This window comes from Canis lupus, chromosome 9 (assembly GCF_011100685.1).
Source record: "Canis lupus familiaris isolate Mischka breed German Shepherd chromosome 9, alternate assembly UU_Cfam_GSD_1.0, whole genome shotgun sequence".
NCBI lineage: Eukaryota > Metazoa > Chordata > Mammalia > Carnivora > Canidae > Canis > Canis lupus.
Window position 1 is genome coordinate 25,284,324 of NC_049230.1, and position 11,416 is coordinate 25,295,739.

Here is an 11,416-nt window from a genome sequence, read left to right on the forward strand (position 1 = left end):
ACAGATAACAATGGAAACCTCCCCAACTTATTCCCCTCCTTTCTGCTAACAACCACCATCACTTAGGTCGTTTCCCCCCCCAACTTTTGTACATTTCATATGTAGATTTCTCACAGGAGTGCGTGCATAGAGCATATGGTGTGGTTTTATGCATTTTTTTAAAGATTTTATTTATTTACTCATAGACACAGAGAGAGAGAGGCAGAGACACAGGCAGAGGGAGAAGCAGGCTCCATGCAGGGAGCCTGATGTGGGACTCGATCCCAGGTCTCCAGGATCACGCCCCAGGCTGCAGGCGGCGCCAAACCGCTGCGCCACCAGGGCTGCCCCGTTTTATGCATTTTTGAACTGTTCATAAAATATGGTATGAAGTTCTAGATTCTGACCCTTTGTCAGTCTGTGGCTTGTGTTTTGATTTTGTTTCTAGGGTCTTTTGTCCTAATACTGATTCTTTGTTTTCTTTCTAGCTTTTGCTTAAGAAAGTCTTCCCTACCTTGAATCCATAAAAATATTCTCCTGTATTTTCTTCCAAGGTTTCACGTTTGGCTTTTCACATTTAGATCTTTAATCCCCACAGAAGCTATTGTTATGTGTGGCATATAACAGGGACCTGATTTTTTATATATGAATAGTATATTGTCCCCACACCATATATTGAATGAGTCCATCCTCCTCCTCCATGGCTTGCGTGGCCAATCTGTCACATACCAAGTTTCATATATGTAAAGGTCTGAATTTTAATTTAAATTCAATAAATTAACATCTAATGTATTATTAGTTTCAGATGTCGCAGTGATTCAGCAGTCTTATTAACACCTAGTGCTCATTACATCATGTGCCCTCCTTAATGCCCATCACCCAGTTACCCCATCCCTCACCCCTTGCCCCTCCAGTGACCCTCAGTTTGTTTCCTACGGTTAAGTCTCTTATGGTTTGTCTCCTCTGATTTTGTCTTTATTTTTTCCTCTCTTCACCTATGATCCTCTGTTTTGTTTCTTAAATTCCACACAAGTGAGATCATATAATTGTCTTTCTCTGATTGGTTTATTTCACCTTAGCCTAATAGTCTCTAGTTCCATCCATGTTGTTACATATAGCAGAATTTCATTTTTTGATGGCTGAGTAATATTCTAGTGTGTGTGTGTGTGTGTATACATACATACATGACATCTTCTTTACCCATTCATCTGTCGATGGACACCTGGGCTCTTTCTATAGTTTGGTTATTGTGGACATAGCTGCTATAAACATTGGGGTGCAAGTGCCCCCTTTTTATTTTTATTTGTTTGTTTATTTATTTATTTGCAAGTGCCCCTTTGGATCATTACTTTTATATCTTTGGGGTAAATACCTAGTAGTGCCATTGCTGGGTCATAGGGTAGCTCTTTTTAACTTTTTTGAGGAACCTCCATACTGTTTTCCAGGGTGGTGGCACCAGCTTGCATTCCCACCAACAAAGTAAGAGGGTTCCCCTTTCTCCACATCTCCACTAACATCTGTTATTTCCTGACTTGTTCATTTTAGCCATTCTGGCTGGTGTGAGGTGGTGTTGTCTTCCTTTTTACAATGTTTTAAAGATTTATTTATTTATTTGAAAGAGAGAGGGTGGGGAGGAGAGCTGGAGGAAGGGCAGAGGGAGAGGGAGGGAATTTTGAGCAGATTCCTCACTGAGCACAGAGCCTGACATAGGGCTCGAACTTATGACCCTGAGATCATGTCCTAAGCCAAAATCAAGAGCCAGATGTTTGGCTGACTGAACCACCCAGGCATTCCTCTTCCTTTTCTTTTAAATATTATAATTTATTTATTTTTCTTGTTTTACTGCATTTGGTTAAAATCCCCAGTACAGTGTTTTTTGTTTGTTTTAATTTATGAGAGACACACAGAGAGGCAGAGGCATATGCAGAGGGAGAAGCAGGTTCCCTGCAGGGAGCCCAATGCAAGACTCAATCCCAGGACCCTGGGATCATGTCCAGACCAGAAGGCAGACACTTAACTGATTGAGCCACCCAGGTGCCCCTTATTTATTCATTTTAGAGGGAGAGAGCCCATGAGAGGGGTAGGAGCAGAGAGAGAAGGGCAAGCAGACTCCAGGCTAAGCATGGCGTTGAACGTGAGGCTCTATCCTACCACCCCAAGAGCTGAAATCCCACCACCTGAGCTGAAATCAAGAGTCAGATGCTCAACTAACTGAGCCATCTAGGTGCCCGACTAAAGATTTTTGTTTCTACTTTCTATTTTCTGTTTTCTTACGAAGAGTTTTTATTATGAATGAGTATTGAATTTTAATCAGATAATTTGCACCAATTGAAATATTTTTCTCCTTTAATTGGGTTCATGTAGTGACTCACACTAATTTGATTTTGTGATGTTGAGGTATCCTCACATTTCAGGAATAAATGCATTTTGATTACAGTGCATTTTTTGACCAAATGCTGAATTATTTTATTTATTATTTTATATAATTATTTTATTTAGGATTCCTGCATCTGTGTTCAAAAATAAGACTATCAAAAAATAATCTTTTCCTGTAATGTCCTTGCCCAGGTTTGTTATAAAAAGTATATAGTCCCATGAGTTGAGTAGCTTTCCTGTTTTCTTTTTTTTTTTCTGTTTGTTTTCTTAACTATTTTCTTTCTTTTTTTTTTAAGATTTTATTTATTTATTCATGAGACACAGAGAGAGAGAGAGAGGGGCAGAGACAAAGGCAGAGGGAGAAGCAGGCTCCATGCAGGGAGCTTGATGTGGAACTCGATCCTGGGACTTGATCCTGGGACTTGATCCTGGAACTCCAGGATCATGCCCTGGGCCCAAAGCAGGCACTAAACCACTGAACCACCCAGGGATCCCTGTTTTCTTAACTATTTTCTTAAGTGAATTATAACAAAGCAGGAGTTATATGTCCCTTGATGTTTTGTTAAAACTTGTCTGGTCCCTGTGTCTTTTTTTTTCTTCTTTCTTTTTTTGTCTAGATTTGCAGGGGAGGTGGTTAGAGACTAGGGGAAAAAAATGAATGGAAAGGAGTGGGAAAGAGGAAAAAAATCTAATAACATTTCTGTGTGTTTAGTGGTTATTAATATAACCATTGAGTCCATTTTTAAGTATTTCTATAAAGTTATCCATTTGATGTAAAATCAACCAAATTTTGGTCATAAGGTTGTTCATAACATTCTCTTATGTTTTTAAGAGCATTCTAATACATCTGACGTCAGGTAACCCTTTTGGCTCTTAACATTTATTTTTCAATAATTTTAAGTTTTTTTGTTTTTTAAGATTTTTAATTTATTTATTAATGAGAGACACAGAGAGAGGCAGAGGGAGAAGCAGGCTCCATGCGGGAAGCCGGATGTGGGACTGGATCCCAGGACTCCAGGATCACGCCCCAGGCCAAAGGAAGGCGCTCAATGGCTGAGCCACCCAGGGATCCCTTAAGTTCTTTTCTTTTTTTTTTTTTTTTTTTTAATTTTTATTTATTTATGATAGTCACAGAGAGAGAGAGAGAGAGAGAGAGAGAGAGAGAGAGGCAGAGACTCAGGCAGAGGGAGAAGCAGGCTCCATGCACCGGGAGCCCGATGTGGGATTCGATCCCGGGTCTCCAGGATCGCGCCCTGGGCCAAAGGCAGGCGCCAAACCGCTGCGCCACCCAGGGATCCCTCTTAAGTTGTTTTCATATCCAAACATCTTCATTTCATTTATGCCTGATTTGCTTATTTTTTTTTAATATTTTTTTTTTAAAGATTTTATTTATTTATTCATGATAGTCACAGAGAGAGAGAGAGAGAGGCAGAGACACAGGCAGAGGGAGAAGCAGGCTCCATGCAGGGAGCCCGACGTGGGATTCGATCCCGAGTCTCCAGGATCGCGCCCTGGGCCAAAGGCAGGCGCCAAACCACTGCGCCACCCAGGGATCCCAATATTTTATTTATTTATTCATGAGAGACACAGAGAGAGAGAGAGGCAGAGACACAGGCAGAGGGAGAAGCAGGCTCCATGGAGGGAGCTCGACGTGGGACTCGATCCCGGGACTCTAGGATCACGCCCTCCACCAAAGGCAGGCGCTAAACCGCTGAGCCACCCAGAGATCCCCTTCTTATTTATTTTTTCATACGCATGATTCTGTAATTTATTTAAGAATTTTAACATTCTCATTTTTAATAATTTTCGGACTTCTCTATTATTTTTGGTCTATCTGGAATGCATTCATTTGTACACAGTAGACTCATTGGCTGTCATTCATACTAATTTTCTTTAAGCGTTTCGTAATTTTTGTTGGTGAGCTCATGTTCAGTAGGAGGTTTCACTTGCTTGTTTTGTTTTTTCGTCTCTCCTTTCTCTCTCCTGATTCCTTCCCATCTCAGAGCTTTACAGTTGGATTGACTCCCTGTTTCCCCAGATTTCTGATCTACTTTTTTATACTGGAGTCTCAGGGTTCCTGTCTCCAATAATATTGGAGTTATTAAAGAGTTGGTTGCTGGGCCTGAGGATGGCTGTGAGGTAGTGTCACTTTTTTGTTTGTTTGTTTTTAATATTTTATTTATTTATTCATGAGAGACACAGAGAGGCAGAGACATAGGCAGAGGGAGAAGCAAGTTCCCTGCAGGAGCCCAACATGGAACTCGATCCCAAGACTCCGGGACCTCGGCCCAAGGCAGATGTTCAACCACTGAGCCACCCAGGTGTCCCAGAAATAATGTGTATTATTTAAAACAAAAATGTATTTTTGAGCATGGTTATATCTTTGTATTTTTCTTTATCATTGCTCTATATTTAGAAAAATAAGGAATCTCAAACAGAAAGCTATACCACCAACTTCCAGGAGTCCTCTATCTTGACCACACCCTACAGTACTTCATGCCTCTGATTCTCTACTATCATAAAAGAACCTAACTTGGCAGGTGGCTCAAGAAAAGGAAGGACACAATTTATTTGGCATGTCCTTGAACACAAGTTACTTGACTCTTCCCACTGATCATTTTTCCCTCACTCCCTCAGACCCAGGGGGAACAGGTATTAAAAAGGGCATTCTGGAATGACTTCTGACTTCCATCATTCTGAGAAGGAGCTCTGCAGTGGGGTTCTGGAGCACTCACCCACAAGCCCCAGGTAGTGTTGTGGCTGTCAGCATGCATGGAGTCCAACAGAGCCCACCCACCCAGACATCCAACGGGCTCAGTCAGCTGGCATGGCTCCACATTTGGTGACTAAATCCCAGAAAACACACCAGCAGCTCCAGCTGATTCATCATGAGCCTGTTCCTTTTCCAAGTTCACACCTCAAGCTGGATGATCTGGCCCAGGCCCTCCACTGACCTACTTCCACTCATGTCTTCCTGAGGAGAGAGACCAAGTGTGTTTCTCTCTAGGACCGCAGCTGACGACAGGGGCAGGTCCCAAGTCCTTTAGATGCTTTCTTCCTTCCCTGGGCCCCATGCCCCTCCATCTGGAGCCCCATGATGGGCAGAGCTCAGTGCATTGCAATTCCTAGTGTTAACATGAGGGCAGGATGCAAGCAAAATGCTGACAGGCAAGCATAAGATGAGGCATTCACACAGACAGTAGGGAGTGGCATAGTGGAGCCAACAGGGGAAAGAAATTCTAGAAGACAGACAAAATTTCAACAAGCTAGGTATATTTTAAATATATTTATTCTCTGTCCCAACTAACAAACTCTTACTAAGTGCTAATGGTGTACGAGAGGCACAAGGCCCACACTGTGGGGTCGTGGCATAAGGCAATCATGAAGAGTATAAGTCAAGTCACTAAGGCTTCCCAAAAGGCAGAGCTGTGACATTTACCCTTTTCTTGCTCAGAGAGAAAGCTCAGAGACCTGGTGACCATTGCCACCAAAACTTTCCTCCGTCCCCACAAACTCATGACTCTGCTCCGGAGCATTCGTATGTACTACCCAGACTTGACAGTGATCATAGCTGATGACAGCAAGGAGCCCCTGAAGATTACTGACAACCACGTGGAGTATTACACCATGCCCTTTGGGAAGGTACGTCCTTCCCAGGTGGGGAGACATCTGGGTCTTGGGACAAGAGGGCCCCAAGAGTCAGGTTCTACCCTGGATGGGGATGCCTGAGTGGCTTTCCCAAGGAAGCATGATCCCGGAGTGGAGGGGGTGGGATTCTCCTCGGAGTCCCTTTGCCAACTCCAAATTCACAGAAAAATTGGATCATGCTCCCATTTCTTCATTAACGAGGTAGTTGTTCTGCTTTCCCTCGCACTTGGGACATTCACTGAGGTCCTTCTAAGTGACTTGAGGTGCCTGACATTCTAAGGATTCCTGACACGCAGAGGAACTTGTGATCCTTATGTCACCCAAGCTAGAGGTGCCCTCTCTCTCTCTCTCTCTCTCTCTCTTTCCCACACGCACACCCTCCTTCCCACAAGGACACACAGAAGGAAATGGGTATTACATATACCATAGCATTCCACCTTCTCACACCTTCCAGGCATCATAAGGGGCAATAGAAGGAGAGTCACAGACACTCAGCTGAAAAAGGACTTCAATCCATCCACATTGACTCTAGGACCAAGAAAGGACTTCCTAGCCTTTCTTCGCCTCAGTCTTTGATTCAGGGAGTCACTGTTTTTCCTCCAGTGCCTCTGAGACATGGACTCACTTTAACCCAGTGGTTCTCAACCTATTTCGGGCACAGCCTGGCTGCTGGGAATTTAGAAAGCTCCTGGGTGATTCTAATATGTGGCCAAGAATGGCAACTACTGATCTAACCTCATTTCACCTGCAGGGTTGGTTTGCTGGTAGGAACCTGGCCATATCTCAGGTCACCACCAAATACATTCTCTGGGTGGACGATGATTTTCTCTTCAACAACAAGACCAAGATTGAAGTGCTGGTGGATGTCCTAGAGAAAACAGAACTGGATGTGGTAAGGGAGGGTTGCCAGTTTTACCTCAGTGGTGATCTTTAGAGACATCCAGGAGAGGGAAGGGGAAGAGGGAGGAGAGGATGGGGCAGGAGGGGGAGGGTACCCAGGAAGGGGAGGGGCTGTTGTAGGAGATGCATAAACCAGCACAGCTCGGGTTGAGAGCATCACACTAGGAATCAGGACGTCTGTGGCTTCTTTTTTTGCCTCCCATTTTTACTTTTTTTCCAAGCAATTTGGATCCCCACATACATACACACATTAACCCTTGTTCTATCTTTAAAGAGGTGTGTTTATGTATCACTAGAAGTGGTGTGGTGTACTGCTCACTACAGCAGTACTCTCTGGTTCTGTCACACACCATTTTAAAAAATGTGAATGTGGGATCCCTGGGTGGCTCAGCAGTTTAGCGCCTGCCTTTGGCCCAGAGCATGATCCTGGGAGTCCTGGGATCGAGTCCCATGTCGGACTCCCTACATGGAGCCTGCTTCTCCCTCTGCCTGTGTCTCTGCCTCTCTCTCTCTCTCTATGTCTCTCATGAATAAATAAATAAATCTTTTTTAAAGAAAATAGAAATAAATAAAAGCACAGGTAGCCCTAATGACATTAAAAAAAAAAAAAGAAGAGGGGCACCTGAAAAAAAAAAAAAGAGGGGCACTTGGATGGCTCAGTGGTTGAGCATCTACCTTTGGCTCAGGTCGTGATCCCAGGCTGCATTGGGCTCCCCAGAGGGAGCCTGCTTCTCCTTCTGATTCTCTCTGTGTCTCTCATGAATAAATAAAATCTTAAAAAAAAAAGAATGAGAACATCAAAAATCATTTCACAAATAGAAAAGAAAAAGGCAACTACAGTTAATAATACTGTATTGTATTCTTTTTTTTTTTTTTGTATTGTATTCTTGAAATGTGTGAAGAGAATAGATCTTCGATCTTCTGGCCATGTCCTCACTGGTGACTAAGTAGGTGTTGGATATGCTAATTAGCTTGATCGTGGTGATCTTTTCACAGTGTGTATACACATATGTTGAAACATCAAGCTGGGGATCCCTGGGTGGCAGAGCGGTTTGGCGCCTGCCTTTGGCCCAGGGCGCGATCCTGGAGACCCGGGATCGAATCCCACATCAGGCTCCCGGTGCATGGAGCCTGCTTCTCCCTCTGCCTATGTCTCTGCCTCTCTCTCTCTCTCTGTGACTATCATAAATAAATAAAAATTAAAAAAATTAAAAAAAAAGAAACATCAAGCTGTACACCTTAAATATATAATTAAAAATATATGTAAAATTTTATTTATTTTTTAAAAGATTTTTTATTTACTTATTCATAGAGACACAGAGAGAGAGAGAGACAGGCAGAGACACAGGCAGAGGGAGAAGCAGGCCCCATGCAGGGAGCCTGAGGTGGGATCTCCAGGATCAGGCCCTGGGCTGCAGGCGGCGCTAAACCGCTGCGCCACCAGGGCTGCTTCCAAAAATATATGTACATTTTTAATGTGTAGCTCAATAAATTAAAAGGTAGCTCAATAAAAGCTGAAGTTTAAAAAAAATTATTTTTTTATTTTTAAATATTTTATTTATTTATTAATGAGAGACACAGGGAGAGAGGTAGAGACACAGGCAGAGGGAGAAGCAGGCTCCATGCAGGGAGCCCAATGCGGGACTCGATCCCGGGTCCCCAGGACCAGGCCCTGGGCTGAAGGCGGCGCTAAACCGCTGAGCCACCCGGGCTGCCCAAAAAAAACAATTTAAAGAAAGAAAAACCAGCGGGATCCCTGGGTGGCGCAGCGGTTTAGCGCCTGCCTTTGGCCCAGGGCGCGATCCTGGAGACCTGGGATCGAATCCCACATCGGGCTCCCGGTGCATGGAGCCTGCTTCTCCCTCTGCCTGTGTCTCTGCCTCTCTCTCTCTCACTGTGTGCCTATCATAAATAAATAAATAAATAATTAAAAAAAAAAAAAAAAGAAAAACCAGGAAATGTATAAGATCAGTGTCATTGTGATCACAGTTACCTCTTCCAGGACAGTCCCCAAGGCATCTGTATTGATGAAGACCTCTCCTGGCTACTCTTCCAGAGAGCAAATCACAGTAGCATCAGTGAGGTAGAAAGCATAGTTGCCGTCATGTAAAAATCCAAGCTGGCACCTGACTCTACTTCCCGCGTCAGCCTGGACTAGCCTCCTTGTCTTGATGCCACACTGTCGTCATGGTCCTCGGCTGCATGGCCGGAAGAAAAGGGGAGAGAAAGTGGAAGACAAGCATCTGTCTTCAAAGAATGTGCTAGAAGCTGCAGACATCCCTTCTAACTTCCATCCTTTCAGCCAGGACTTAAGACACATGGTCAAACCTCACAAGGAAAGTGCGGAGAGGGAGTCTTTAGTGATGTAGCTGGCTGTATCTTAACTTAGGCCAGTTAGACACCTGGGTAGCTCAGTAGCGGAGCATCTGCCTTCAGCTCAGGCCATGATCCCGGGGTCCTGGGATCCAGTCCTGCATCGGGCTCCCTCTCCCTCTGCCTCTGTCTCTACCTCTATGTGTCTCGTGAATGAACAAATAAAATATTAAAAAAAAAAAATTGGGCCAGTCAAAATCCAGAGGGTCTGTTTGCTAAAGGCAAGAGGAAAGCACTGATGATGCAGGACAGGGACAATAAGCCACCCTGGATGATGCCGCTGATTCAGGAATGGATGTCCTTGCTCATCCTGTCTTGCTGGGGCTCACACGTGTAAATGCACACATCTTCCGTGAGCGCGTGGACGGCTCAGGAGAGCCAGGAGTGGGAGGAGGGCAGCCTGAGATGCGCGGCACATGGCTCGTTGCAGGAAGCCTGGCAGCAGGGACTCCAGAAAGGGACCCGTGTGCACGCAGGCTGCCGCTCGCCTGCACCGCAACACTGCTCCTCCTCAAGGAGGGAGGTACTTGCCTTCTGAAAAGAGTGAGCCTGCTGTAGGGGAAGTGGAGCAGAGCGGTCTGCCCCTTGTACTTGGTGCTCTCTGCTCCATGGACATTTCTGGAGTGAGCAGTGATGGAGATTTTTGAATGTAGGTGAGGGTTGGTGGACTCCAGAACCAATGGCCAAGAAAGCATTCTTGAGACGTTTTTGGTGCAAAATGGTGGTTTTATTCAAGAACAGGGACGGGACCCATGGGCCGAAAGAGAAGCTGCCCCGGGACTGTGAGGAGCAGCGGATTATATACTCTGGGGTTGGGGGAGGTAGAGATAAGGGAAGTTTCAAAAGGATTTTCACATGCGAAAAAGAAGACTCGGGAACCCTGAGGCGTGGCTATTGTCAAGCCAAGGTTGTTTTTCCCTCTGGCAAGGCATTAACATTAAGGCAGTTGGGGGCTTCCTGTAGGAACTTTATACTCCGTCAGCCTCAAGTATTTGTCAATGGGCTGCAGGTTAGATGGACGCTGAATTTTATCTACATTTCCTTCTGCCTTTGTTTCTCACATCAAGCAGGATGAAAAGATCAAAGGACCTATATATAGCCAAGTGCCCAGAGGGCTGTGGCTACCACAGCAAAAGAGTATCCTAGAAGGGACACCTGGGTGCCTCTGCGGTTGAGCATCTGCCTTTGGCTGGGGGCGTGATCCCAGAGTCCCGTGATCCAGTCCCACATCAGGCTTCTTGTGTGGAAACTGCTTCTCCCTCTGCCTGTATCTCTGCCTCTCCCTCTCTCTTTCTCTCTCATCTCTCATGAATAAATAAATAAAATCTTAAAAAAAAAAAAAAGTATCCAAGGAATAGTATGAAGGGTAGAGAACAGGTGTGTTTTCTTGTAACTGAGGTTCAGTCCAGGAAGGCTTCCTGGCAGAGGCAACATGGATCTATCAAGTCTGGGTTTTCTAACATGCATTTCTCTGCCCACCGATTAGGTAGGTGGCAGTGTGCTTGGAAACGTGTTCCAGTTTAAGCTGTTGCTGGAGAAGAGTCAGAATGGGGACTGCCTTCACAGGAGGCCAGGCTCTTTCAGGCCCTTGGACAACTTCCCCAACTGCGTGGTGACGAGTGGCGTTGTCAACTTCTTCCTGGCCCACACAGAGCGACTCCAGAGAGTGGGCTTCGACCCCCGCCTGCAGCGAGTGGCTCACTCAGGTGGGGACAGGCTGAGTGAGGAAGGTGCTGGCTTGCACACTGGCCTTGGGATTTATGCTTTCCAGGGACCTTGAGCCACTGATAATGGCCCTTGCCTTCAGCAGTGGGCTTCTCTCCCTCCCCAACCCCCAACCCGGGAGTTCAAGGTCTCTCTTGCCTCTCTCCTCCCCTCACTGTGACTTCCTATCTCCCATCTGCTGCTCCCATGTGAGACACCCTTACCCCTCCAGCTGTGTCCCCTCCCTCATTCCCCCCCCCCTTTTTTAAGGTTTTATTTATTTATTCATAAGAGACAGAGAGAGAGGTGCAGAGACACAGGCAGAGGGAGAAGCAGGCTCCATGCAGGGAGCCCGATGTGGAATTCGATCCCAGGTCTCCAGGATCAGGCCCTGGGCTGAAGGCGGCACTAAAGCGCTGAGCCGGGATCCCTGGGT

The 11,416-nt window shown here is 45.4% G+C and overlaps 1 protein-coding gene across 1 annotated transcript in view; it reads left to right on the top strand.

The window, feature by feature from the left end:
- B4GALNT2 (beta-1,4-N-acetyl-galactosaminyltransferase 2) overlaps positions 1-11,416 on the top strand; it is a 51,402-nt gene that overhangs the window by 37,938 nt on the left and 2,048 nt on the right. Inside the window, exons 8-10 of the mRNA XM_038547611.1 lie at positions 5,810-5,997; positions 6,755-6,895; positions 10,763-10,982. Coding sequence (XP_038403539.1) covers positions 5,810-5,997; positions 6,755-6,895; positions 10,763-10,982 — 549 coding nt within the window. The remainder of the gene's footprint in view (positions 1-5,809; positions 5,998-6,754; positions 6,896-10,762; positions 10,983-11,416) is intronic.